The sequence below is a fragment of the Pyrgilauda ruficollis genome, unplaced genomic scaffold, assembly GCF_017590135.1.
Source record: "Pyrgilauda ruficollis isolate IOZ18807 unplaced genomic scaffold, ASM1759013v1 scaffold48, whole genome shotgun sequence".
Classification (NCBI taxonomy): domain Eukaryota; kingdom Metazoa; phylum Chordata; class Aves; order Passeriformes; family Passeridae; genus Pyrgilauda; species Pyrgilauda ruficollis.
The window spans coordinates 3,539,001-3,566,892 of record NW_024526377.1 but is presented as its reverse complement, the minus strand read 5'-3'; the positions used below and the strand labels follow the sequence as shown (position 1 = coordinate 3,566,892).

At 56.8% G+C, this 27,892-nt stretch overlaps 3 protein-coding genes across 10 annotated transcripts; 1 reads left to right on the top strand and 2 right to left on the bottom strand.

Annotated features, from left to right (window-relative positions):
- The first annotated feature begins 379 nt into the window (after nucleotides 1–379).
- Nucleotides 380–2,954, top strand: LOC121359910 (translation initiation factor IF-2-like). 5 transcript variants are annotated; one of them, XM_041479273.1, is made up of 5 exons: nucleotides 380–1,685; nucleotides 1,822–1,933; nucleotides 2,068–2,129; nucleotides 2,196–2,514; nucleotides 2,602–2,954. In XM_041479273.1, exons 1-5 carry the CDS (start codon nucleotides 1,277–1,279, stop codon nucleotides 2,774–2,776), a joined length of 1,077 nt encoding a protein of 358 aa, XP_041335207.1. In that variant the 5' UTR covers nucleotides 380–1,276; the 3' UTR covers nucleotides 2,777–2,954. The 5 variants fall into 5 exon arrangements, with proteins under 5 accessions (XP_041335207.1, XP_041335206.1, XP_041335204.1 ...); XM_041479272.1 differs by having other exon boundaries at nucleotides 2,068–2,514; XM_041479270.1 differs by having other exon boundaries at nucleotides 380–2,129.
- Nucleotides 2,955–3,536: 582 nt separating this feature from the next.
- EVA1B (eva-1 homolog B) lies at nucleotides 3,537–5,865 on the bottom strand. Of its 2 annotated transcripts, XM_041479290.1 has the most exons (3): nucleotides 5,716–5,865; nucleotides 4,392–4,509; nucleotides 3,537–4,309 (listed from the first exon to the last, which is right to left on the bottom strand). In XM_041479290.1, the coding sequence occupies exons 2-3, from the start codon at nucleotides 4,456–4,458 to the stop codon at nucleotides 3,909–3,911; spliced, it is 468 nt and encodes a 155-aa protein (XP_041335224.1). In that variant the 5' UTR covers nucleotides 4,459–4,509; nucleotides 5,716–5,865; the 3' UTR covers nucleotides 3,537–3,908. The 2 variants fall into 2 exon arrangements, with proteins under 2 accessions (XP_041335224.1, XP_041335225.1); XM_041479291.1 differs by lacking the exon at nucleotides 5,716–5,865 and having other exon boundaries at nucleotides 4,392–5,679.
- A 587-nt stretch (nucleotides 5,866–6,452) lies between these two features.
- Nucleotides 6,453–27,143, bottom strand: STK40 (serine/threonine kinase 40). 3 transcript variants are annotated; one of them, XM_041479275.1, is made up of 12 exons: nucleotides 27,111–27,143; nucleotides 20,681–20,793; nucleotides 18,645–18,764; nucleotides 17,590–17,675; nucleotides 17,002–17,145; nucleotides 15,636–15,863; nucleotides 14,696–14,748; nucleotides 11,772–11,887; nucleotides 10,050–10,194; nucleotides 9,673–9,792; nucleotides 9,316–9,400; nucleotides 6,453–8,653 (listed from the first exon to the last, which is right to left on the bottom strand). In XM_041479275.1, the coding sequence occupies exons 3-12, from the start codon at nucleotides 18,754–18,756 to the stop codon at nucleotides 8,435–8,437; spliced, it is 1,308 nt and encodes a 435-aa protein (XP_041335209.1). In that variant the 5' UTR covers nucleotides 18,757–18,764; nucleotides 20,681–20,793; nucleotides 27,111–27,143; the 3' UTR covers nucleotides 6,453–8,434. The 3 variants fall into 3 exon arrangements, with proteins under 3 accessions (XP_041335209.1, XP_041335210.1, XP_041335211.1); XM_041479276.1 differs by lacking the exon at nucleotides 27,111–27,143 and adding an exon at nucleotides 26,928–27,024; XM_041479277.1 differs by lacking the exon at nucleotides 27,111–27,143 and having other exon boundaries at nucleotides 20,669–20,793.
- Nucleotides 27,144–27,892: the final 749 nt, after the last annotated feature.

The following is a 27,892-nucleotide window of genomic DNA, read 5'->3' as shown; positions in this document are numbered from 1 at the left end:
AGCCAGCCTGAGGAGATGGGTGCCCAGAGTTCCCAGCTCCTTGGCCTGAGTGGGCACACCTGGGGAGTGCAATGGAACCTCTGTTCTGCCACCCATCTCTGCCCCACGGCTGATTCCCAGCCCCCGTCCCTGCCCCCAGCTCGGTATTGCTGGGTCAGATGCTTCGGCCAAAAGGAATATCCACGCTGTCTCCTGGACCGGGCAGTGGCCAGGGGCAGCCCTGGTGTCTCACTGACCCTTCACTCCCTGCGGAGGGACAGCTGCAGCGTGGCCGCACCGCCCCTGCATCACGGTCTGTGGGTTTCGGCCCCTCTGCGGTTTGGGTTTCACTTCCCCTCCAGCCGAGGGTGACAGAACCGCTGTGAGGCCCGGCTGAGTGGGAGCTGTCACCCCGGCCCGGCTGCGCTCCCGGCCCGGCGCCTCTGGCCCCGGCTCCCCAGTGCCAGCAGCGAGCCCCCGCGGTGGCACGGATGGCCCGGCCCTGCCCCGGGAGAAGGTGGGTGAGGGCTCCAGGCTGGGGGTGGCCAGGGGACACACGGGTCTGGGGGCTCTGCTGTGCCAGCGCTCCCAGCGCCCTCCCGTCCCACCCTCACCCAAAGCCTCTCGCACAGCCGAAACCAGCGCTGCCGTCCCGGCACAGGGAGTCCCGTCAGCCCGGCCCTGGTGCCCATCCAGCCCTGGTGCCCATGCAGCCCGGGATGGCCGGGCAGCCCGGGAAGGACACGAGGTGGGTTCGGGGAGCCGGGCCGGGGAGCAGGAGCCCCCCGTGGGGCACAGGGATGTGGCGTGGACCAGCCCTGAGGTGCGCTCTGCTTCAACTTCCTTCCCAGCGTGGAGCCGATTTCCTCCGGCATCACGTGCACGGCGTGGGGCCGGGGCAGCCTGGCACGGCACGGCACCGCTCGGCCTCGGGGCAGCCCCGCAGCGGCAGGCAGGAGGGTCCCGCGCACGGGATCATCCCCAGGTTAGCGCCCTTGTGTCATCGTGCTCCAGGGCCGGGCCGTGCCAGGGGCCCGGGGGAGCTGCCGGCGAGGGGCGGGCAGGATGCTGGGCACTTCTGGGCACCATCACCCTGTGCCAGCAGAGCCGAGGAGCACTGGGGCCTTGGACTGGGGTGTTCTCATCCCCGCAGCCCTTGGTGCTTCAGCCTTGTCTTTGGGTGGGCAATACCAGCACCATTTCTGGTGTCTGCGAGGTCTCTGTGACAAGGGCTGTGCTGGTGGCAGCAGCAGGGCTGCTGGCCCACCATGGGGTCAATGTGGCCCACCACAGGGACATGGTGGCCCTCCACAGGGACAGCATGGCCAACCGTGGTGACAGGGGGGCCCGCCATGGTGACAGGATGGTCCATCATGGCCTGATGTCCTGTATCCCACCACGCCAGTGGGCTTGTCCTGCTGTGACCCCAGGGTTCAGCACTTCAGGGATGCTGCTGAGCCGTGGATGGCGGCAGGATGACAGCCCTGGTGGCAGGATGACACCCTGCCCGTGCCGCAGAGCTCACGGCAGCTCTGCAGCTGCCTGCTCCGCCTCACACAGAGGAAGCGCCGACCACAGCGGGGCTGGTGTGGGGCTGGGAGAGGCTGGAACAAGGGTCCCTCCTCAGCACCTGACGAGCCCCTTTGCTCCCCAGCAGCTGCAACCAGAGAGAAGAACAAGGAGGGCGAGGACAGGGAGCCCCCCGGGTGAGTCCTGGGCTGGAGGAGAGGGAAGGACAGGGATGTGCCTGGGCCAGGGCATGTCACGAGCAGGAAGCGCTTCCTGCCCACTCCCGTCAGTGCCGGTCCCGGCCCCAGCCCTGCTTCTGCCTCCTCTCCCCAGAGCTCCCAGCACCAGCGAGGATGGAGCCGACCAAGCTCCCACTCACCAAGAGGATGGCTCCTGCTCCCCCCATTCCTGCCAAGACCAAACCAGCCCCTGTCCTGGCCACCAAGTAAGAAACCTGTGGCTGTGCTGGGGTGTCCAGGGCCACTGCGATGTCCCAGTGCCAGCGCCATGCTCATGGCTGGCCTCGGCGTGGGGCTGGCACCTCCCTGGCTGTGCCACTCACACCTCTGCTGTCCCCAGGCCCAGTGACCCCCAGCCCAGTGCCTCAGCTGACATGGAGTGGGGCAGAGCCTGTGACCCAGGTAGGATTCAGGGGTGGGTGGGCCCTGCCCAGCACCAGGGGCTGATTCCTGTTCTTTCTTTGGCAGATGCCAATGGCTTCAACATGGTGTCAGTTACCACAGCCAGGCTGAGCCACCCCACAGCCACACGGCCACGAGTCCCTGGCCAGCGGCCACCCAGCATGGCCCTGGGGAGCACGGGGGGTCCCCATGGTGGGGAGCAGCCCCAGGGGCTGCCCCGTGCTGCCCTCTGTGCCCCTGTCCCCAGCACGGGGCAGGCACCCGTCCTGCCATGGAGCACAGAGGGGCTGGAGGTGCTGGAGGGGAGGTCTCTGGCCCTGGAGGACCTGAAGGCTGAGGTCCGCACCCTGCACATCCTTGTGGACCTGATGCGAGTCCAGCACCTGTGAGTGGGGATGGGGGTGTCAGGGGGTCCCCAGTGGCTCCTGGCTGCTTGTCCTGTCCCCAGCTGAGCCACCCTGGCGTGTTGCAGGCGGGACCTGCAGGAGCTGCGGCAGGAGCTGTGCCAGGAGCGGGCTCAGCGCCAGGTGCTGCAGGTGAGTCCCTGCCAGGGGTTGCCTTGTCTGGGGTCCCCTGTGCCCCCCAACAATCACAGCCTCTCTCCACAGGCGGAGATCGAGCGAGTGAGGAAGGGGCTGCCCTGTTAGCATGGGGGGGCAGGTGGGTGGCACATGGTTCCGTGTGCCCCCAGCACCCATCGGATACCAATGCCCACCCCACACCCCGGCACTGCTCCTTGAAGCATGACAGCCCCATGACCTGTAGAAATCGTTTAAAATAAACTATTTTGTGTACAAAGTGCTGTGTGGGGGTTGCTCAGGGCTGCTGGCTGCCATGCCCCTGAAGGGCTGGGCTGGTCCTGCCAGGCACAAAGGGTCCCACCATGGCGCAAGGGGTCCCTCCAGGGCTCGTGGCAGGGCTGGGGCAGGGTCTCCTCCTCCTCCCCCTTCACCTCCTCCCCCTCCTCCTCCACCCCCGCACAGTTTCCCAGGCCAGCTCCAGTCCCAGCCCCAGCACATCCTGGCCTCCAGCCACTGCAGAACATCTGGAAAACATCTGGATCCTGCTGGCGCTGGCGGCGGGGGGAACCGGCCTGGGAAGGAGCTATTTTTATAAAGCTGCCGGGGAGGGGGCAGCGGAGCCCGGCACCCCGCGGGGCTGGGCTGGGATGGGGCAGGATGCGGCTTAGCCCGGAGGGAGCTGCCGCATCCCTGGGGAGCAGCGGCCGGCGCAGAGTCCAGCGGGAACATCCGCCTTGGTCCGGCCGCAGGGCGTTGGGTCAAGGCGGGCGGCGCCGGAAAAGACCCGGCTAATTTTAGTGGGGACGGGAAGGGAATTGGCTCGGGGGGGAGTCGAGACCGTCCCTGTGTCCAGGGCCCCCAAAACGCCGGACCCGCCACGCTGGGCTCTAGTTCGTGTACAACAGCACCATGTTTGTGGGGCGGGAGCCCACGGCTCACACGGACGTACAGCCCGGCCCTGCCCCACGGGTGAAACCCCGGCGCAGCGAGGGCTGCCCTGTCCTTGTCCCTGTCCCCGCGTGTCCCGGGGCTGCTCGGCTGGTGCCAGCCGTCGTACCAATGGCTCAAAGTGCATCGTGTCCCACAGCGGCGGGGGCGAGTCCAGCCGTGACACCGGGGTCTGGCTCTCCGTGCTGCAGAGACAGTCCAAGGCAGCTCCGCCAGCTCAGGGGCAGACCCCCTGTCCCCCGGTCCCTCCTGGCACGGTGTGGGATCAGCCGTGGGGGGAGCAGACACCGTGCCAGGGCAGCTGCCGGGCTCAGTAGTAGTGGACGCGGCCCAGGGTGCCGATGGTGCCGGATCCCAGGATGTCGGGCTGCCCGTTGCGCCAGATCTCGCGGATGATGCGCTCCCGCTCCTCCAGCCGCTGCGCCCGCTCCAGCTCCTCGGCCGACGCGAACACGTTCACGGCCAGCGCCCCGTCCCCGGGGCCGTGGCTCTCCAGCGGGATCTCGGTCACCGGCAGCAGCGACTCAGAGGCTGCGCGGTCCACGGTGTCCTCTTCGTCCTCGTCGTCGTCGTCCTCGCTGAGGTCGCCGGGGCGCGCCGGGGGCCGCGGGGAGGGCCGGCAGGACAAGCGCAGCACCAGCAGGCACAGCGTGAGCACCAGCCCGAAGCAGACGCCCAGCACGAAGTAGAGCCCGAAGCTCTCGGGGTTGGCTGCGGGGGGAACAGAGGGGGTGAGGGACCTGCCCGCGCCTGCCGGGGCCCGCGGTGACCTCCCGGACGCGTCCTGGCTCACCTCGGATGTGGGCGTACGCGGCCATGCTGTTGCTGAGCAGCTCCATGTCCCTCCGGCGACTCTCCATCCTTGTGCCTGGCAGTTCTCAGTGGCTCCAGGGATGGCACATGCTGGGCATCTGCGGGACACGGGCTGAGCAACGCTCTGCAGGAGCTGGGATCCCCCCCTAGCGCCCTGTCCCTCTCAAGGCCGTGCCCGGGTGTGCCCGGGGGCTCCTTGATGAGCTCCAGCTGAGCAGGGGTTCGTGCCTGGGCTGGGCTGCTCCATCCAGGGCTGGAACCCCACGGATGCAGAGCTGGAGCTGTCCCACTCCCGCCGCCCTCCGTCTTTCCTGAGGGACCGGGACGGATACGGCTCCTCCTGGCCACGGCATCAGGCGGATCTGTGGCACCGGGCCAGGGTTTGTGTCCCATGCCCGGCCATGGGATGGGTCATGGGGCAGAGCAGAGTCCCAGCACCAGGCTGCCGGTGCTCATGGGCACACACGTGTGCTCCACACACTCCTGGGGCAGCGTCCCTGTCCCTGTCCCTGTCCCCCACACTGGTCTGGCCCAGTTCCAACCTTGGCCCTTTGCCGTGGGACCCTGCAGTGCAGGGACAAGGCCAGGCACAGTGCAAAGGCCACCAGGACAGGCCAGCGGTCAGGATGAGAGGCAGAACAGCGGGAAGGATGGGCAGCAGGGCAGTGGGAAGGATGGGAGGCAGGACACCGGGCAGGGCAGGGCGGGAGAAAATTTGGCCCTGGCAGAGGACGAGCTCATTCCCAGAAACGGCTCCAGAGAGGGAGGAATGAGGAAAGAAATGCAGAAAATGTGACACATCAGCAAAACCATCCCGAACGGTCCAGAGCTGAGGGGCCGCAGCACGCCCTGGAGCTGGGCAGCCCCTCTAGTGGGACACCCCAAAACAAGGACAGCAGGGTCCCCAGGAGGGGCAGGTGCCCTCGCCATGGAGCAGCTGCTCGGCCAGCGCCTGCCCCTGCCCCGGCAAGGGGCTGCGGTGGGGCAGGAGGGGCACAGCCCACCATGGAACCCCAGGGATCCCCTGCCGCTGGCGGGTGCTCAGGGGGGCCGGGCTGGCTGTAGGGCCCTGCGGGTCCCCAAGAGCCGAGCCCCGAGTTGCTCAGTGCACTCCGCATTACACCGTGTCCCCGAGCCGCCTGCTCCGCATCTTCAACGCTGCGTCCCCGCAGCCCGAGCTGTGTCACCGAGCCTGTGCCCTCAGCCCCCGTGTCCCCGCGCCCACCGGGCCCGCGTCCCCAGCGCCAGAGCACCCGAGCGGGGACGGGACCGAGGTCCCCGGGGTGCCCGGGGCTGGTACTCACCGGGGCGGGAAGGCGGCGGGGCAGAGCCGCTGCACTTCGGCTGGAGCGAGGGAAGAGAGAGCAAGGTCTGTTTAGCATTAACGCTGCAGCAACAGGAAATAGTTCGGAGGCGGCTGGCGGTCAGCGCTCCCGCCGGAGCCAATGGCAGCCCCGGCCGGGGCTGAGCGGGGCGCGGGGCCGGGGCTCGTCCCGCTCCCCCGGGACGCCACGCTCGGCCCGGCAGTGGAACCGCCCCGGAGCGGGGCCACAGGCGGCTCCAGGCCCCGTCCCAGCCCTGTCCAGCGCCCATCCGGCCAGGCCGGGCTTGGCTGTGCCCAGCCTAGGCTGGGCTGGCAGTGCCGGAGCCAAGGCAAGCCCTCCGGGCTGGGGGGCTCAGCCCCGGTGTGCGTTTGAGGGAGCTGCCGGGGCTGGTGCCAGCGCCACGGAGGTGGGGGACACGGCAGGGTGGTCCCCTCAGCTCCACCAGCCGAGCTGTGGGACACGCCAGGGCTGCTGGGGCCGGACCTCGGGGACACGAGGCTCCGCATGCCACCGCTGTCCCCAGCGGCCACTCCAGGCCGGCCCGGGAGGGACAGGCTCAGTGGCACTCGGGGCCCTGGGCCAGGACAGGGCTGGGGGTCCCATGGGGCACTCAGGGCCGCTGATCTGTGAGCCTGCCCCCCTCCCAGAGCACATCAGTACCCCAAAATCCCCCATGCCACCCATCCCTCCCACCCTTCCCTGTGGGGTCGCCGGGCTGTCGTATGAAGTTTTATTGCCGACATGCAGGAGTAGTTCCGATGTAGTACAAAAATAACGTCTTTATACAAATTTTTTTCCTTTTTTTTTTTCTTTTTCTATTTTTTCCTTACAACAGGCTCTGTCCCGCCGTGGCCCTGTGGCCCCCCCATGTCCCCTGCACCACCCCCTTCCAGTTTGCCTTAGCACAAGTGGATTGACCGGTGCTGCCACTGCAGGATCCTGGTGTGATACAGCCTCAGGGAGTCCCAGAATATTGCTTTTTGCTTTAACATTGGGGAAAAACAGTAAAAATAAACAGGGAGTGAGGCAGGAGAGAACCAGAAGGAGAGAGCAGGGCCCTGCTGGGGTGCTCAGGGGATCCCTGCCCTGCTGCTGGTGGCACAGGGGGTGATGGGCCCACAGGACAGACCCACCATCTTCAAAATAAATAAGGCGAAAGAGTTGGGGCTACTGGCTCAGCTGGAGCGGTGCAGGGAGCTGGTCTGTGTTAGTGTTCACGAGGCCCTGCCTGGCCACAGGGCCTTGGCGAGGCGCAGGCAGGACGTAATGCCCGACATGGCCAGGGAGGTTCAGGTCCAGCCCCCTGTCCCCACAAAGCCACTGCTGGCGTGGCCCAGCTTAGACCCCGTCCCCTTCCCCAGCCCGGGGCAAGAAAAGGCAACAACACGCTACAAACATCTGCAAATCACTCCCTGCCCATGCCCACTGTGCTGCAAGAGCTGGGCCCAGAGAGCAGTGCAGCCCCAAAAAGCAGAGCAGCCCCCCCAGCTCCAACCCTCCCTGCTCACAGGGCTGGCAGGAGGGCGATGCCAGGGCTGGGAGCAGCCAGGAGCAGGGAAGGAGGCAGCTGAAAAAGGTGCTGCCTTGAGCAGGAGCCCTGGCCAGGGCACTGGGAGCCCTGGGAGCTCTGTGTGAGAACAGTTCATCTGGCAAGACAGGCATCCAGTTCATAAATGAGGCTCAGAAACAATCGTTCCTGCTCTCAGCACAGGCCAAAGCTCTTCCAGTGGCACCAGGTGACAAACCAGGATGTCCTTCTCCTGCCTTGGCATGAGGGCAGAGGCAGCCCCAGGTTTGGGCTGGGATGGCAAGAAAAGCTGGGAACAAATACAGTAGAGACTTCAGCCAGCCCCTCCTACCTCTAGGCAAATTATTTTGGGAAGCTTTTCACATTATAACTCATATATTACATCTGTACCACAACTGAGGGGGGAAACGCTAAATCAGAATTAATGCAACTGTAACTGCACCTGGGATATGCTACTGAAAAATAAGATTAAATCATAGATCCTTATAAACTAAAGGAATCAGTGAGAGGTGGGAGAGGGGGCAGGAGCCCTGGCGGGCCAAGTCCTGCAAAACCTTTGAACTGGGGACAGGATCTGATCCCTGCCCGGACTCCTCAACTCCTGCCTGAGGCGGTGGCCGGGCTCTCCGGTCACAGCGGTGGCCACACTGACCAGGTGGCACGTAAGGACAGAAACAGATTTGATGCAGATGAAGGGAAGTGGGAGGTTTCAAGAAATTCTGCCTTTCGAGAAACCCTGATAAATCCAAGCTTATTCAAACCACACGGAGCGGGCGCCACGGGCCGGCTCCGCGCTGCACGGCCACGGCTCTGTGCCAGCAGCTTCACCCTTGGAAGTCTCCTCCTTTCCCACGGGCTTTGCTCGATCCAGAGAACAGCATGGTTAAAAAGACAAGAGAGGTAGATTACAGTCATGATCAAAAGCAGATTAGTCATCTAGGCTTCGATTTTAAAAAACAGATTCCAGAAGATGCCAAGAGGTTGCTGCTTCCAAAACTAGCTTTTCCAAAAGTCTTCTCCGTCCGGAGCGGGTGTGAGTGCGTGTCCCTGGACAGAGCTTGGGATTGCTACATTATTCCCCATCGTGGGACACCGGTATTGCTGTAGGCTGGAGCAGGCGAGGTGAGGGCAGGCTGCAGGGTGGTGCTCGTGCTCTTGGGGCATGGGAAGCTACTTCCGGAGGTACCTCTGGGCCAGGATGGCCGCGTCCAAGGGGTTCATGGGCTGCGCGTCGTGGCCCAGGCGCCGCACCGGCGGGATGTTCCCGAACTGCCGCTTCTGCAGGAAGCTCTTGGCCTCATGCAAGGTGTTCTTCTCCTCAGCCAAGAGCAGCTGCTGCCTCATGTAGTTCTCGAACTCGTACTGGGAGCACTCCTCCGTCACCTTCACCTGCAGAGACCGACCTGTCAGAGCCACACCTGGCAGCCCCACGGCTCCTCTGATGGGCCTGAGCTACCACGGGATAACGGGGGTCATAACCCTGGAAAGGGCCCTGCTGCTGGGGATGCAGGCAGGACTCCTTGTGAGCCAGCAGTGCCACCAGGACACAGCTCAGGCCACCACAGCAGCTCTGTCCTGACATGGCTCATCCCAACCCTGGCAGCATTGAGGCTGCAGCTGCCTGACCCCTGTCCCTGCGGCACGGTCACAGACCCTGGGCAGCCAGGCCATGGCTGACACTTCTAGCATGAAACATACCGGCAGGAAAACAGGATGTTTGCTCCCATGGCAGAGCTCACTGGGAGCCAGAGCCAACACTGCTGCCTCCTCCCAGCATTCCCAGCTGTGTGAGAGGGAGTGAGCGCTGCTGGGAGCGGAGCGAGCTGCTCTCATCAGCTCCGGGGCCGAGCTCACTTCCTGGCAGCTCAGCCAGCTGGATGTGCCTCCTGCTCCCAGCAGCATCGGCCTTTCCTTCCGCTGCACAACGTGAGGGACTCGGCTGCGTCCTCCCCACCCTCCCCTTCCCAGCTGGAGGACACAATGGGTGCCATCACAGACAGACTGGCACAGCAGCACAGAGAAGCAGTTCTGTGGAAAGCAGGGAAACCTACCTCCTGGGGGTTTTCGGGATTAGCCACTTGGTCATCTATGTCCGGCACCACTTGCAAAGGGCCACTCAGCGAGGACATGGACTGCCTGCAGGAGAGCACAGCATTGGGATCCAGAGCATGGCACTGGCTCAGCCACCCTCAACCAGCCCCAGGGTGATCCCACTGGGATGGCCACGGCTGCCATAAGCACTTGCACAGGCCTCTCCAGCTGTATCCATCAGCACACAGTGGTGGACACATGGGATTTAAAGGCTTACAGCAGTTCCCAGACTCTCCTCTGGTGAGGTGAGCCAGCCACAGCTGGAACAACACAGCCTGTGGCCAGAGACAGCGTGTCCTGTCTCCCCGTGCACATACCAGGACGCTATGATGGAGCTGAGGGAATCCAGCACTTCAGAAGCCGTCAGCCGCTGCTGCGGGTCCAGGACCAGCAGTTTCCGGATCAAGCACACAGTGTTTTCAGAGACCCGGCCATCCCTGGGACAGACAGCAGGGGTGAGCCTGGGGTGGGCACAGCGTGGCAGGATGGACATACTGGGAGCACAGGCCAGGAGCAACATGAGCTATCACTGCTCTGCTCCTTCCCACGAGCTCTCCCAACCCTGCTCCTGCTTCCTGCACACAGCCTGCTGTCAGTACTGCTGTGACCCTTGGGGTGCTGAGGGGAGCCCCTCCAGCTGCAGCTGGCCCAGTAAGCCCCCCGTGGCCAGGCAGGAAGGGCAGGCTGTACTCACTCGGGGATGGTGTACTCGGCAGCCTTGATTTTGCGGAAGAGCTCCTGAGGTATGCTGTCGTAGAAGGGGAACTGGCCGTAGAGCATGGTGAACAGCACCACCCCCAGCGCCCACATGTCACTGGGCTTCCCACGGTATGGCCGGCCTGCAGGGAGAGGGCACACACAGCCTGAAAATCCTGGAAAGCACAGCCCTGGCAACCCCCTCACCTCCCACATCAGAGGTGCTGAGTAACCCTCACATGGGACCCTTTTTCTAAGCATTAACCATAACACTTAAGGCTTCCCATAACATGACACCAAAACTCTTTCCAAGGTGCATCCTCTGTGAATGAGCAAATTGTCCATCTCCACACAGGTGTCCTCCTGTTCCCAATGGAGCAGGAATATCCCTGCTGTGAACCAAGGGCATCAGGTAGTTGGAACTGCTGTGTTGGAGCTCCCAGGTCAGTGTGCCTCACACAGAGACACCCAGCTTGCAAGGTGAAGTGAATTCAAGGACCAGGGAGCAGAGGACAGGAGGATGCAGGAAAGAAGACCAGACAGGATAAAGCTGAGCCCATGGAGCAGGCACTCTGACTGTGGGATGAATCTAGCAGTGACTGCACCACCTCCCCAGGCAGACCATTCCAGTGCTTTATCACCCTTTCTGTAAAAAGTTTTTCCTAATATCCAACCTGGTCATAAAAGGAGACCAGGTTGCCCAAACACGACCTACCCTTCCTAAACCCCTGCTGGCTGGGTCTGATACCCTGGCCATCCTGTAAGTGCTGGGTGATGAAATCAATATAAACTGTTCCATTACCTTATCAGGTACTGAGGTCAGGCTAACTGACCTATAATTACCAGGATCCTCCTTCCCACCCTTTCTGTGTCACATTGGGCAGCTTCCAGTCATCTGGAACTTCCCCAGTGAGCCAGGACTGCTGGTAAATGATGGCGGGCGGCTTGGCAAGCTCATCTGCCAGCTCCCTCATCACCCTGGGGTGGATCCCATCTGGTCCCAAAGATTTATGAACAGAGCAGGAATAAGAGCTCATGGAGAGAAACCTCCTGAAGCAACTGGAAAGAAAGCACAGCTGTTCCTGATGGTCCCATGCACTGGGAACAGTTAAAGGCAGGAGGACACCAGGGAAAGCTGCTCCGTGCTAGAGCCAGACTCTGCTCAAAGCCTCTGCTGGAGACAAGGCACAGGCCAGGCTGCTGGAGGGGGGGATCCAGCCCAGACTGCTTTGGCCTGCTGTCATCATTCCTTTAATTTTAAGTAACTCCTCTCAGTTGGTCCAGAAGCTGCCCAAAGGGTCACTAGTTCCCTCCTGGAAGTGAGCAGCAGCTGGAGGAACTGGTGCCCTTAGTGCACAGCTGGAATGCACTGACATCCTGCTGGGATCTGGACTGGCTGCCCCTCGGGCCCAGGGTTTTACCTGCAGCTTAAAGAAAGCCTCAGGAACTGAATTCTGACACTGGAAACAGAACATGTTGTCTGCAGTCAGACTCATTTGGGAACAGCCAGATTTGAAGCAGCTTTGAAGTTTAGACAAGCCTTAAGAAAAAAGGCTCACTCCTCCCCTCCAACTTTCCCAGCTGGAAAACCAGACCAAGTCTCCTAACTGGACCTTAATTAAGAGGCTCTCATGAAGGTGCATATGGGAACACAACAGGTGGTTTTATTTATTGTCAGGAGGCACAAATGAGTGAAATGAGTGTCGAGGGGAATTCCTACCACTGAGCACGTCTGGGCTGATGTAGGCAGGGCTGCCACGCTGGTCCTTCAGCAGGTCATCCTCGCTCACCAGGTGCTTCCCCAGGCAGAAGTTGGTGATGGTGATCCTGTGAGTCCTGGGGAGAAGCACAAGGTGTCAGGGAACACAGGCCATGCAGCACAGACAGCAAGATGACTCCAGAACAGGGACTGTGCCTGTGGGGCTTTCTGGGGGGTTTGAAGTGCTGGGAGAAGACACACAGAGCAGTAAAATGAACTCTGTCCCAAAAGGGGGGATTCCATGCCTGCCAGCAAGGCTTGCAAGGCACTCACAGGGGCAGTAAAAGGCTCTGGGACAATGTCTGGGTGGCCTGTGTCAGCGTGGCTGTAAGCACAGGGTGTACCTTGCTCATCTTGCAGCCTTGGCTGATCTCCCAGGAGCACCCCAGCCTGCAGCACTGGATCTGCCCCAGGTGCTGCCTGACCACTGGAAGGCATGAGTGTGAACAAAGCTGAGGTTTATTTCAGCTGCTGATTGTGCCCTGCACTTCCCAGCTGCCATCTTCTCCACACAGCATTTTCTGGGAGCTGAGGGAAAATGCCCTGTGGAAGCTGCCCTGTGCCTGGCCCCTGAGCACTGTGTGTTTACACAGAGGAGCTGCAGGAGTTGTGATCAGGCTCAGCACAACCACACCTGTGTCACTCCAGAGTCCCACACAGGAGCCTGGTGGCAGTTCCATCTGATCCACAGGACTGCTCTCCACACACAGGCGTGCACAGCACAAAGCCTGATCAACACCCAAAAACCTTACAGAGAAAAGGGAGAGCTGCAGGTACACAAAATTCCTTTTTTAGCTCACCCCTACTTCCCTATGGTACTGCCAGCTCCCATTAACAATTTTTTCCAGTGCAAGTGAGCTAATTACAAAACTATTATTCCATTAATCTTCCCTGTCATTCAGATAATTTGGATTTTAACTTACAATGTAAAGCTGTGAGTACAAAAACACTGTCTGGAAGATTTCTTGAAAAGTATTTTACAACTAGAACCTGAGAGAATGGATTAAGTCAGTCACAATAACAAAGAAACATTTCTAGCCAGTCTCACAGACAAATGAAATAGAACCAAGTGTGGGTTGGCCATGGAGAGCTGGTTATTAAAACAGACAGACTTGTGTTTAAGAAGTGTTAGCTTCAACTGTCAGGAGACTTCCCTGGCTGAATAACAAGCTGCAGGATTTGTTAAGGGTTTAAAAGACTAAGTGTTCTATAGGACACTAAAATGTTCAGGGTTGCTTGGTTCTATTTAGTCCCTGAAATTGGATCTAATCTGTAATCACCCAACTCCTCCTGCACTGGCTTATGAGGAAACCTGAGAGGATTTAATTGCTGTGGGGAAGGAGGTCTGAGGCAGCCCCAGGTGGGATGTGCCTGCCAGGCCCTTGCAGTACCACCTTGTTACCTTCCTTCCCTGCCCTGAGGAGGGCCCTGGCTCTTTGTGAGCACGGCTGGAGCAGAACAAAGGGTTCTGCTCAGCCCCACGGGCTGCTCCTCTCCATGGAGATGGCTCTTACGCCTCTCCCACCCTTCCCTGTGACTCACTGCTGCAGCTCTCCCTCACCAACGCTGAGAAAAAAGCAAAAGGAGACATGTAACACAAAGAGTGACTCTGGCAAGTGTGTTCAAAGCTTCAAATACTGCTAGTGGGGCCCTGGGTGTAGCTCCATTGGTGGGGTGCTCCCCTGCACTCAGTGCCCAGAAAAGAAGAGAAGTTCTGCATGGATCCTTTAAAGCACCAACCTTTGTCTGCCTCCTCCAGCAAGGAGGAGAATCAAAGCAGCAAGCAGAAGAGATTTATCTTAAAGCAGCTCTACAGAAACAACTTGAAACAACTTAGAGGTGGCCCTGAGAAGCAGCAGCAGCTGTGTGTGTGTGTGTGTGTGGGGAACCAAGAAGTTCAACTTCTGTAGATAAAACCCATTTCCTCTCAGTGTTAGGGAGGAGAAAGCAGCAAGCTGTGAGCCCAGCAAACCTGCAAGCTTTGTAGACTCAAAGCCTGCAGAACTCCAGCCTTCCTGCTTTTTATTCATTTCACAGAAGCCCAGACAGTGTGAAAAGGATGAATTCCACTCATTCTTCAAGTAAGTGCAAAATATTTAGTCAGTAATGTAATCCTGGAGGAGAGAGCAGAGGATCTGAGCTGAACTAGGCTGCCAGCTAAGGAACACAGACCCCAAGGCACTGAGCAGCTCCAAGAGCCACCAAGCAGAGCCAGGCCACCCCCCCTGCCCTGAGGTCCTGCTGAGCTCCTGCCCCTCTCTGGGCTGGTCCCTCTGGGTCTGCACCAGCATCCAGCACCTGCCAGGCTCCAGAGGCTCCTGTCAAACCAGCAGTGGAACAAGGGAGCCATTTCATACACAAATGCACATTGGACAGAAGTGCTTTTGTTTAGATAAGTCAATATTTCACTGCTAGCAAAAACACAGCGGGGCAGCAGTCAGATCTAACACTGCTGTGATTGTAGAACAGCCAGCAGGGCTGGGAATGCCTTTAGCATGATGGAGGGTGAATGATGGGAACAGAACCAACCACCATGGTTTTCTGCTTCTTTTTAATATATATAAAATCAATAATCCTTTTGCAGGTTACTAAATTACTATAAAATTGAGCTTTAGGCAGTTAGAATCCAAAAAGAAGTCCTGACAAGGGGCCACAAAGCTGGGTGGGAAAAGTGAACCACTTAGGTGGGGCTAAATTCATTTTTGGAGATTAATTTATACAACTTTGAGCTGGATTTATGGTTTTGCACAGCCTGCTTCCCTTTTCCTCACCCTGCTGCACAAGAGCACGCAACAAGTGCTGCCTCTGGCTGTGTTTGCATTAGAAATCTGCTTCAAGGAAGAAACAAGACTACTGCCAGGCCAGCAGCTCTCCAGCACACTTACCTTTTGTTTAGCACCATGTTTCCTAGTTTCAAGTCTCTGTGCACAATATTTTTCTGTAAAAAATATAGGAGTATTACGTGAGCAAAAGCCTATTTGTTGTAGAAGCACAAATTCCATACTTGCACAAGAGCACTAAAAAGAAATCATGGCATCTGCACACTCTGAAATAACCCAGGTCAAGGTTTCAGGCCAGGTTTCACCCTGAGTACTTTGTGCCCTTCGCTTTTGAATGTGATCAGGACAGAACAAACAAATTTGCTACTCTGAACACAAAGACAGACTTAGTGTATCCAAGAGATCTGAAGCTGAAGTGTCCAGGCTTGGTTAGAGCAATCTGATGAGCATCCCTTTACCAGACCCACGCTGCACTGCCCTGTGTCACATGTCCTGTGTCACAGGGGAACGAGTCAAACATCAGCAGAATCCATTTTTATTACAACAGTTTCTAGTTCATTGATCTCAAAATTTGTAGCTTGAGGTTCTGATCTCCCATCAATTCAATCAACTTTACTCAAATTCATCAATTTGAATTCATCAATTCAATAATGAATTCATCAATTCAATCAACTTCAATCAAATTCACACAATCAACTGTGATTTATTTTGCTTCGCAAGGAAACAGTTTTTGTGTCCTGTGTTTGATCAGGCTCTGCTCTCCTCTGCTGCCCACACTGTGGTTGACCTGCCCTGCCCTCAGCCCAGCTGGCCCCTCTCCACAGCCCACAAACACCACTTTATCATCCAGAAACGTGAGGAGCAGGGAGGGAAGGGAATGCACTTCAGGGCTTGGGGCACGAGGTCTTATGCAGAACACTGCTAACATCCATGCCTTGTAACCCGGCCACTGCCTGCCCCAAGAAGTTTTGAAGCTTCTACTACTGTAATGTGGGAAAACTCTGCCTGCCAGCACTGGAAGAGAGCTCTCTTTGCAAGCTCTCACCTTGTGTAATGCTTCTACCACTCGTACCACGTCATAAAATATCACCACGGTCTCCCGCTCGCTGAGTCTCTTCTCCTTAATGACATAATGCTGCAGATTGATCAGATCTGCTGTTTTGTCACTGAAATCGTGAGCACAGAGACAGTCCAACACCAGGCAAATGCGCTTCTTCATCTTTCTGACCATCCTGTTGGCTTCCAGATCTTCTATGATCTCACAAGCTCGGTCCTGTGGGGAGGCAAACACAGCAGCAACCCCTCAGGGAAGCTCCAGGACACATGCACAGAGCCTGGCAGAATAAATAATTGAATAACTAGGGGGTGATCTCAAAATGAGCAAATGCAATCACAGTGCTTGGTCTTTGTCCCAAAGCAGGATTTCAAAAAGATACAGGAGCTCTACTCAATGAATCCCAGGCTGGTTTGGGTTGGAGGGAACTTTAAGTTTCATCTCATTCCATGCCCTGCCATGGACAGGGACACCTTCCACTATTCCAGATTGCTCCAAGCCCTGTCCAATCTAACCTTGAACACTTCCAGGGATGGGGCAGCAACAGCTTCTCTGGGCAGCCTGTGCCAGAGCCTCCCCACCCTCACTGGGAAGAACTTTTCCAAGGAGCAGGAGGAGTGCAGAAGGCAGAGGAAGTCTCTGCTCTGTGCACATCAGCACTAATGCTCTTTATGCACACAGACACCTTAAGCTGAACCCAGGACAGCTCTGCAATGGAGCAGCCTCTGGGAACAGAGGGATCCAGCACACTGTTCATAAGAACAGAAATCTCAAGGCACAATTAGCAGTTCTTCCATGACAGTAAACAAGACACAGCTGAGCTGGACATTTGGCTTATCTAAGATTTAGTACAGATGGTCTCAAGTGAGAAGTGTGTTGGCAAAACGTAACCAGCAAGTCAGGCAATACCAACACCCAAAGCAGTAATTGCTATCAGCCCCTCACATCAGTGAACAGCCCTAAAGGCACCAACAGCAACACAATCCACTCACACAAAAACTGACCAGCACAGTGACTGGTTTAACTTGCTGAAACAGTTCCTTGGCTATTTGTCCCCTCTGACAAGTTATAAACGGTACAGAGACCAAAAGCACAAATTTAATTCTAAAAGGTGCTAATTATTTTGCCAGTGAAATAGCTGTTGTTCTGTCCCATCTGTGAATGTTCTCACATTTCCCAAAATCCTACTGTACTCTCCAGAGCTCCTGTCTGAAGCAGCTCTGAGGTGGTTAACCTCAGAGTGCTGCAATGTGGACACACAAGAGCAGGGTCAGCACGAACTGTACATTAAACAAAAGCAGCTCAATCCACCAGCAATCCCTGGCATTGCCCCAGCCTGGATGGTGCTCAAGTGTACCTGGAAGAGCCCGTGATGATGGACCACTCCTTCCTGGTTGTGGAGCAGGGAAAGAAGAGAATACTCCGTGTGCAGCAGCATCTTGCCCTGTCGCTCCTCCTGGGTTTCTATTCCTTTATCACCTCTTTCTTCTAAGGTGAGAATCTTCAGGAAAAGGGAAAATGCCTTTACAGTTCCCAGAGGCACACAAATGCCCCCAGCCCTCTCTCATTTTTGGCATTCCCATGTGTTTACAGCTGTGGAAGTGCTCTGATGGTTGTGTCCTTGCCACAGGCCTGTCTGAACTCAGCACCACCCATGCAGAATTCACAGCAGCAGCTTCATTAACATGGAAAGGTGGCTGTTTGCAAATATCCCAGGTGCTTTTACCCTCCTGGAGCTGTCCCATTCAGGTACAGATCCAAGGGCTCTGAGAGAGCAGCAGAGGTCTCATCTCAGGGCTGATCTGGACAAGGATCTGGCCCTGCCAAGGGGGAGCTGCAGCAGCCCTGTCCCACTGGTTCAGCCCACACCACTCACTCAGTGCCCAAGTGCTTCTGCACAGGAGTTGGAGAGCCCTGAAGGTCTGGGAGCCTGCAGTTTGCTTACCTTCAGCTGATAAAAGTCATCTGTCCCGTCCTTTCTTGCCAAACACTGAACAATACTTGGCACAGGGGAGTTACCTAAACGTGGACCTACAGCACAAAGCAGAAACAGACTTGTTTTCCCTCCAGCAGCAGTGACTAACCAAGGTTACATCAGCTGTCACTAGCTATGTTTGCTTGCACCAAGTTCCCTTTTCTGCAGGAGCTTGAGTGCATTTTCACAAATCTAAAGCCAAAAAAAAAAAAAGGTCTTGAACTCTGAAACCTTTTGGGATAATGTTTCATTTTTCTCTGGAAAAAAATTTATCAAAGCCCACACATGGTCCAGCTGTTTGCAGAAATCCAAATTTCTGCATGCCTGAACCACACAGCTCTTACATTCACAGCAACACCCATGGCAACTGTTACTGCCACACCTGGGAACACAGCTGCCACCTCTGCAGGGATGGCTCAGGGGTGTCCAAATTAGCCCAGATTTCAAGTTAGCATACAGTCTCCACTCCTCACTTTAAATAAGTCAGCTCCAACTGATTTTCCATTGGTTTCCAATGTGAAGTCTATGATTTTTGACAGTTCTGAACCAACAACTATTCTAGTAACTGTCCAGAACTGGCAGAGTGGCCTTGCCTTGGTACATACCACTTTGAGTACTAGTGAATTGTTAAGTTGCCCCCATGCTGATGTGACAACACATTCCAGGTCAGCAGGGTCGAACACAGCTCTGATGAAAAAACCCCCCAATGAATTTGGTATTTTACAAAGTCAAAGAACAGAGTTCAACAAAACAAAACAAACCCAAAAAAACCCCCCAAGGGGGTAAAATCAAGCTCTCGTATTTCTCTCCCAAGCCCTGCCTGCCTTGCTGCACTGGCATCCCACACCTCCTCAGCTTGGCCAGCTGCAGGAGCTCCCAGGCTGCTGCCCTGCACACCCAGTGACCTGCGCTCTCAGGTAAGACACTGAGTTACACACCTGCTTCCCCTCACTCCAAAGTGCCTTTTGCTTTCAGTTTTGCCACCAGCAGCCTCCCTGGCAAGTGCAGAGCCCGTCCCTGCTTACCCAGGATGAAAGGCCCTGCTCTCTTGGCGTTATTCCCGGAAATCCCCGCACACAGAGCCTTTGCCTTCGCGGATGTTTCCCCAGCTCCTCTGTCCGATGCTCGCCGCTTCATCCTCGGCTCTTGAAAGAGAAGAGAGATCACATCTGATGAGCCACTGAGTTATTTTCTCTTGTTATCCCTGATTTCTGCTGGAAGGCTCTCACCTACAGATGCACTGGTGGCTCTGCCTACTTGTGTGTCTACTCACAGCCCTGGCTCCCTGCTGACAGACCAGGGGTGGGCTGCAGGCTCAGAGCAGTTCTCAAGGCATAAATCAGCCTCGTTATTCAGGGCAACATTTCCTACAACAGTTGTTTGAGAGACATAGTGGGAACAAGTCAAGATAATTAAAGCTTGTTTTACAGCAAAAACAAGTTTGCAAATTAACATATTCTAAGAGCTCTGAAAGAAGATGCCCAAGTTAGTCCTGTGTATGGGTGTCTGCTGCTGCTGCAGCCTTTTGGGGGTTCCTCCACAGAGGATCCACATGAGGCATCACAGCCACCCACTGAGTCCCTCAGAGGCTCGAGTCTGTTCCTCAAACAGCCAAGAATGCACAAAACTGACCACAAAAATTAGTGTCTTTCACCTTTCCCAACAAGGGCATAGAAAACAAGCACAATAGTTATTGTGAGATTCAGTTCAGTTCACAATGTTTTTTTCAAAAATGTATTTTTAGCCTTGAAAAAAGTCCCCTCTCTCTGTACTGCATTAGACTCTGACCTTATTACATCTCCATCTACCTACATCCAGTGGAGCTGGAATTTGGACTCCAGCATATAAAACCCTGCTACCTCAGGCCCCACGTGTAGGAATCAATGCTGTGTTTAGAACTAACACACTGTTAAATGCCCCAGTGGAATTCCAGTGAAAGGCAATACTGGTGACAATATGTGTGTTTTCCTGCACAACCATTACTGGCAAAACCCCATTTGATCTATTAGATGTGAATCTCATGGTTTGCATCTAGGAATTTATTCAAGGTCGACACATCAGCACTATTCAGCACCAGCAACTGAAACTCAACTACCTCCTCCTTACTCAGGTACTGCAGAAAGTCTGATTTCCACTGTCCATTTTCTGCTGCTGAGAAATCTAAAGAGAATTTGCACAGCCAAGACCTAAAGGGCCAAATAAATTCAAGGCTTATGACTAAAACTAAAGAAAAGTTTTGCTTCAGTTTAGATGGAAAAGCATCTCTCAGGTGAGCTGCTAGGTGTGGTGTGAGCTCTCCACATGCATCAGCTCCAGCCAAGGGAAGCTCTGCTCCCAGTACAGCTCCTCTTCATCTCCAGATTTTAGAAAATGGCTTCAAAGACTTTTGCAAACATCTACACATTCAATGTCTGTGCTCTCACTTTTTAAAGATACTTTGGGGGGAGGAGGTGAGAAGAGGAACCAAGCACAGCTCCATTTCCTTACCCAAACCCAATCCCAGGAACTCTTCCCTAAGAAGTTATGATAACAGACAGGGAAAAATATTTTCTGGGTTGTACATATTTGTTTTAGAAGATCCCAGGTGTTTCACCATGTAAGAGATTGATAAATCACCTCCCTGTGAGTGAAGTTCACCCTCTGGCAGTCCCGCCCTCTCTGTGGACACAGGCTGATCTCACTGCATTGATTCATCCAGCAGCACCTGTCCAGCACCAGCAACAGCCAGGAGATAAAGGGAGGAGCCCTGCAGCAGACTTTGCACTCCTGCACTCCTGACTCCAGCACCTTCACACCTCCACAGAGCTGTGTCACCATCCCAGTGAGCTGAACAGCACACAGGTCTGACCCCCACGTGCTCCTTGCTCTGTTCAGTCTGCATCCCTGACCCAACAGCCTGACAAACTCCTCCTCTCCTTGTACATCACTACCTCAGCTGGAAATGTCAGTAACACTTCCACTGGAGAAACCCCCTGCACAGGAGCTCTGAGATAATCCATGGTGCAATTTGGCTTGCTGGTGTAAATGGTGCTACTGTAATCAGAACAACCTGAGGACTCACGTAGTTCAGCATCAACTGTATCGTTACTCTTCTTCCAAACTAGGTTTTCCAACGTCTCAGGAGGCAGGAGTCATCACCCTGGAGAAGGCTGGATGGGCAAAAGGTCGAGGACTCTGTAATGTGAAATGAGATACACTTGATGCTGTGGCTCTGGATTATTCTGATCATGACAACACAGGATGCACTGGACCTTTACAGCTCCAAACATCTCTGTTTGTTTGGGCTTGGTAAAGGATTGAAGTTCCTGGTGAGAATAAAAGGGCTCTGGAAGTTCAGTTCCTGCACTGCTGGACAAACTCTTATGCCACCCATCTCCAAAGTGATGCAGGGCAGGCATTTGGAACAGGGACAAACACAGGCTCCACTGGACACCCTGCCATGCAGCACCTGCCTGGGCTTAACAGCATCTCAAACACACCTGACTGAGCACCAGGAGACTCCTTGCCACCACCAGCAGCTTTCTATCAAGCTAGGAGTTAACAGAGTTCAGGTCAGATCAGTATCTGATATCACTGTCCCTGGGATGGAGTGTTTTAAACATGGGTTTGTCCTGGTTCCTTGCAGCAATGTAAGAAACTCTCTCTCTCAAAACTGATCCTGCTGATGTTAAAATGATTCTTTTCAGTCTTAAGAACTGGAAGGTCCCACCTGTTTGTGGACAGATGCATCCCTTTTCCCCAAATCCAAGCTGAATCAAACCACCCTCCTCCCCTGTCCTGCCACTGAAACAAAAATGGTCCCTCACACAGACAAAGTTACAAGTCCAGCACAGAAATTTATACTTAATTTTGATGTGACACACAGGATATATCAAACATCTCACTTGGAAGCCAGTCCAAAGCCTCTCAGTGTACTAGCTAGGGCTTTAATAGAATTATGAATCAATTAATTTGAGGACCTAAATGTAATGCCTTTTAATTATGTAGCTTAAGGGAATTGTTTAATTCCTGAATTACTGCACGTTTCAGTGCCCGGTGTAACAACAATGGAAAACATGAGATGAGGAAAGTCCTTTTCATCCCAGAATAAGGAACAAGCAGATCCTGCAGTCCAGCAGCCACGGCTCAGAGCTGGAAAAGGTACCTTTGGGGCATGAGCAGAATTACTCAGGAGCACAGAAACCACTCAGGGCTCCAGAGCAGTTGGTCCAGCCCCCACTGCACTTTTGGGGGGCTTGTCTTGCCCCCAGGGCACAACACAAGCTCAGTGGTGGTTGCACTTCTTGTGTGAGGACTGGGAACCCCAAAGTGCTGTGATGAGCTCATCGTGGTGAGTAAGGCAGTGGATGGGCTGGGAACCAGCAGCAGGTGACAGAGCCCCACAGCACCTGCTGGAAGTTCAGGACTGCTGAGAAGAAGCTCCTTCAAGGAGCTCACACCATTCCAGGGACCTGCCTCTGGAGCCCAGAGATGGAAACATTCTGCCACTCTGCAGCAGCACTCCTGCCCAGTATTGCCTCCTGAAGCCAAAAGCTGCAGCGCTGCTCCACAGGTTTTTGTCCCTCTCTGTGAGCCTTTATGTTTGCAAAAATAAAGCTAAAAAATAGAATCACATGAGTAGAATCAGGCTGCACCTCTTCCCACCTAAATACCACAGTGGACAGTATTTATCAGTGATGGTTAATCCAAGGTCACATTTAAGCCTGGCTCATGGGAAGCTGTGTCGGACATGACCTAAAAACCTCCATGAACAAAACATTAAATGGGTAAAAGCTGGAGCACGGCCCAGCTTCCCACATGGAACACCAGCAGGTCGGTGTCACTGCAAGGAGCAACGATCCCAGTGTTGCCTCACTCCTTTCCGGGCAAACCCGGCCAGGAACAGCTCAGACCCGAGTCATCAGCACGCCCAGGGCCAGAGCCCCGGCTCTCATTGGAAAAGCTTCCCTGAGAACAGGCGGAGCTTGGATCGGGCAGGCCTGCGGAGGAGTCGCTGGCTGGGGGATTAAAGGGAATGTTTGTGGGGCAGATCCCAAGGAAAGCAGGCTGTTGCATTAAGTGTATGAAATTTGGTCAGAAACACACCCCTTGTGTCTCAGCTGGTCCTCAGAGACCAGGAGCACATCCAGAGACCTCGAGGACCAAGAAAACACTATCCCACCCTGGGAGCAGGAAGAGGAGAGTCACTCATCAAGTGTCTCCAAGGGCTTTTTAGCTTTTCTTCCTCCTTAAAAGGTGACATTTCTGCCCTCCTCATCCACAGCCCATCCTTATCCTCTTCCTCCCACACCACACTCAGCATGATCTAGGGGGGGAAATTGAGAGTCATAGGTAGAGCATGTACTTCATTAAGCTGATGTGCATTTTAATATTTAAATGACTCTTAATCAGGTGAAAGTTACTTTCTGGACATAGTGTCCTTCAGTTACAGGACTTTTGTTTTGTTCTTCAGTGCCAAACCAGGCCCATCCTGTCTGCCTCTTCTCCTGCAGCCAGCTCAGCCTTCCCGACATCAGCCAGGAACAAACTCATCCCTAAAGATAATGTGGAATGCACAGGGGAAGCCTCAGCCCTTCCCTGGCTCCTTGCTCATCATCTCACATGGGCATGTGGGGAGGAGGAGTGGGGGCATCAAGGTGAGCTCCACTCCTCTCCCTCTGCACAGCACAGGGGAGATTCCCTCTGCAGGAATGTTAACTGTTACTGAAGGCTCTGGGAGTTGAACGGTTCTCCAAGAGAAGTACCTGTGCCAGGGCCTCCCCACCCTCCCAGGGAAGAACTTCTCCCTAACATCCCATCTAACCCTGCCCTCTGTCAGTGTAAAGCCATGTCCCCTTGTCCTGTCACTTGATGCTCTTGTAAATAGTTTCTGTCCATCTTAGAAGTAATAATATATATATATAAATATATATATATAAAAAGCCCATTGGATGAGTCAGTCCAGCCTGTGTTCCGCTGCGCTGCCCTTCCGGGAAGGGAAGCCTGCTCCCGAAACAGAGCCCTGACTCACAGGGTTCTTGGAACTGAGAGGAGACTCATTCAACTTCTTCCCTAAGCGAGAAGTTCGCTCAAAACCAGGCACAGAGCTTCTCTGCCCACAGGAGCAGGAAGAATCCTGGGGCACTGGTGCAGCACAAGGGGCTGGGACAGCCCCGTGCTGTTGGAAGGCACCCAGGGGAGTCTGGAATCACTGAGCTCTACAAGCTGGGAGACAGGAACACCTCTGAGCTGCCCCACTGGAGATCCTCCTGCCTCAGCCCAGCCTGGGGATCAGCTGAACCCCAGGCACATGAACAAGGCACAGCCAGCACCTGGGAGTCCCTACAGGAGCCCAGCACACCTTACCTCCACCCACATCCAGCTGTGGTCAGTCTCCAGCTCCTCAGGGACAAAAAAGGCTTCCAGAGGCCAAGTCACACAGCAGGGAAAGCAAATTCCATCCTGGCTGCCCCCCCGGCAGCCAGGGAAACTCTGAAGCACAGGGTTCCAGTGCGTAACTACGGCGCAAGCAACAAGCCAGGCTTTCTTCAAGCCCTTCTGATGCATCAACACATGAGATAGCCAAGGACTCATCTCTGGGAGTTCCCTCTTTGGTTACATAAACACCAACCTCAGCTTAACCCTTTAGTGCTGCAGCACAGGCCACATCCACCAGGAAAAATCCCCACTCCAGCCCAACACCCTGGCAGCAGGAGCCTGGAAATGCAGCTGCAGCACTTGAGGCTGCACTGCTGCCCCAGCACATGAGTCCCTGACTCGGACTGTGCCTGCAGTCAGGCTGTGCTCACCTTCCCAACCCCACCAGGGGTGAGGGGTGGGCTGTATGACAAGGTTTTATTTCTCACTGATTGCTTCTGACACTATCAATATGCCATAAGCCCCTACAGCAGGACCTCTGTGTGCACAGAGTGTGACCCACACACGTGCTGACACTTCCCAGCGAGGTGTGGCTGCAGTTTCTCTCAGCAGTGACTCACCTGGCCCTACCTGGAGACAAACGTGTTGGAGTTACCTGCACACACTGCCAGGCCTACGCTACTGGTGTCTGCAGTGTGACAACACACTGACTGCACACTTGCAAAAAAATATTAACCAAAACAGCCTGTTTCACACAGAAAATGGCCACACAGAGCCTACTCTGTCCAGTAAGAGCTCCCAGGCAGGAAGGAGACACACACTGCCGCTGCCTGGAGCACCTGGAGCCCCTGCATGGGTAACACCCCCTTCAATGGGCAGCTCAGGCACAATCCCCAGGGCTGTCCCTATTCATAGTCACAGAATGGATTGGGTTGGGAGGGACCTTAAAGACCCTACCACCCTCCTGCGACGGGCAAAGAGACTTTTCACTACCCCAGGTTGCTCCAAGCCCTGTCCAACTTGGTCTGGAACATTCCCAGGGATGAGGCAGCCACAACTTCTCTGGGTAACCTGTGCCAGGGCCTCCCCACCCTCCCAGGGAAGAACTTCTCCCTAACATCCCATCTAACCCTGCCCTCTGTCAGTGTAAAGCCATGTCCCCTTGTCCTGTCACTTGATGCTCTTGTAAATAGTTTCTGTCCATCTTTCTTGTAGCCCATTCAGGTACTGGAAGGGGCAGTTATGCCACCCTGAAGGCTCTCTTCTCCAGGCTGAACAACCCCAGTTCTCTCACAGCAGAAGTGCTCCAGCCCTCTGATCAGGTTGGTGCCTCCTCTGGACTCACTCCAACAGGTCAATGTCCTTTCTGTGCTGAATCACAGCCCAGCTCAGTGCCTAGGAGGCTTCCCTTGCCTGTCCCAAGCTCTGAAACATCCTGAGGGTCACAGCTAAACTTTGCTTTTAAGGAGCATAGTTATGAGATCAAACCCTCAGCATGGACACCACAGAGAAACAATCAATGGATGCAGCACGAGCCCTCCAGCAACGGGGAAATGTCCTGAATCCTGAGTGCTGCCAGCCCAGGGCTCCATGCCAGCAGGTGAGTGCTCCCCTGCTGTCCCTCGGGCCACGCCTCACCTGGGTGCCAGGCACCTCCCCTGTGCCCCACTGTGTCCCTGCTGCCTCAGAGGAGCTGGGTACTGTCCACAGCACATGGCAGAGGGGTGGTGGCTCAGCCCCACCACATCAGGCAATGGCCTCTGCTCTGACTTCTCCAGCTCCCTCTGGACAGGGGATTGCAGCCCCAGACACCCACCACATCTGTTCATCACCAGATGTTAAGCTCACACATTAAGGCTCTAAACTAGCAAAGAACTGAATCCCCAGCTCTGGTGCAGCACATTTCAGCACAGCCTGGGCAGTGGGGAGCAGCTGGATGGGCACAACCCTAAACTCCTGTGCAGGGGGTGGAGATGATGTCCCATGGGGTCCCCCCAGCAGTGAGACCTTTCACACCCTCAGTGCTGCACAGGCAGCAGGGCTCCCAAAGGCCACGAGCAGAGAGGGACAGCACCCGGCTCTGGGGGTGGGAGGTCCCCCAGCCCCTCGGGTGAGCAACCAGGGAGTGCAGGGCAGGGTCCGGCCCTGCTCTGACACCTGCTGCTGTTACTCACCCTCACTCCGAGGCACAGCCCTCACCTACTCACTGCTGAGGCACACGAGGCTCCTCCTCGGCACAGAGGTCCCAAAAGTCTAAATTCAAAGATTCCTGCCCAGGCTGGAGGCAAAGCCAGCCCAGTCACGGGCTGTGTCTCCTTCAGCCCCTCGGTGCTGGCGGCATCCCCAGCCCCCCGAGCTGCTGCGGGGCTCAAACCGAGCCGCGAGCCTGAAGAGCACCGGTAGCACCGAGCCGAGCCGGGCGGCCAAGGCTCCCCGAGCCGCCGGCACCGGGGAGCTCCCCCGGCCCGGTCCCACCGAGGCCCGGCGGACGACCGGTACCAGCGGCGCGTCTGCCCGCAGCGCCCGGCACAGCGGGACCGCGATGGGGACGGGTCCCGGGGCCATGTCCCCCCCGCTCCACCCTGTCCCTGCTTCGCCCTCATTCACCGACAGCCCCAGCTCCCTCGTCTCTAACCCGTACCCATAGCCCCGGGCCCGGTTCCCCCTCACTCACCCCTGGCCCAGCCCGGTTCCCCCTCTCTCGCACCCCTCACTCACCCGTGGCCCGGTCCCGGTTCCCCCTCTCTCCCATCCCTCACTCACCCACGGCCCGGTCCCGGTTCCCCCGCTCTCTCCCATCCCTCACTCACCCACGGCCCGGTCCCGGTTCCCCCGCTCTCTCCCATCCCTCACTCACCCACGGCCCGGTCCCGGTTCCCCCGCTCTCTCCCATCCCTCACTCACCCACGGCCCGGTCCCGGTTCCCCGGCTCGCTCTCACCCCTCACTCACCCATGGCCCCGGGCCCGGCCCGGCCCGGCCTTGCTCCGCTCCGGCGGCCGCCTGGCACCGGAAGTGACGCGCCGCCACCGCCCCCCACCGCCAGCCCGCCCCCTGCCGGCCGCCGCCGGAACGGGGAAACGCCCCCCCCCGGCCCGGCCCCGGTTCCCCGGCTCGCTCTCCCCCCTCACTCACCCATGGCCCCGGGCCCGGCCCGGCCCGGCCCGGCCTTGCTCCGCTCCGGCGGCCGCCTGGCACCGGAAGTGACGCGCCGCCACCGCCCCCCACCGCCAGCCCGCCCCCTGCCGGCCGCCGCCGGAACGGGGAAACGGCGGCGCTGATTGGGCGACGGCGACAGCGCGGGCGGTGATTGGAGGAGAGCCCGGGGGCCAGACCGGGTTTTGCAGCGGGCTCTGATTGGTTGGGGCGTGCAGCGGAGAGGGAAGCAAGCAGCGGGCGCTGATTGGCTGTGGTGCGATCAACCCGTCGCTGACTGGCTCATGCTGGGGCCAGGAGCCCGCAGGGTTGGTGAGCTCGCGGGAGATTCGAACGCGGCGTGATTGGCCAAGGGGCGGGGCCTGCCGCGACGACCACGCCCACAGACACAGCGGGCCACGCCCACACAGCCCCGCCCGGCGGCACCGGGACCCCCGGACTGGGAGACCCTGAGTTTGGACCCCCGGACTGGGAGACCCTGGGCTGGGACCCTCTGAGTTTGGACCCCCGGACTGGGGCACCCTGGGCTGGGACCCCTGAGTTTGGAGCTCCGGACTGGAGCACGGTGGGTTGGGATACCCTGGGTTTGGACCCCCGGACTGGGACCCCCCCCACTGGGACACCCTGGGTTGGAACACCCTGAGTTTGGACCCCCGGATTGGGGCACCCTGGGCTGGGATCCCCGGGCTGGGACCCCCAAATCCCCGCGCTCTCAGCCCCGGGCTGGGCCCGGCGGGGTTGGAACCCCCCGGGCTGAGCCC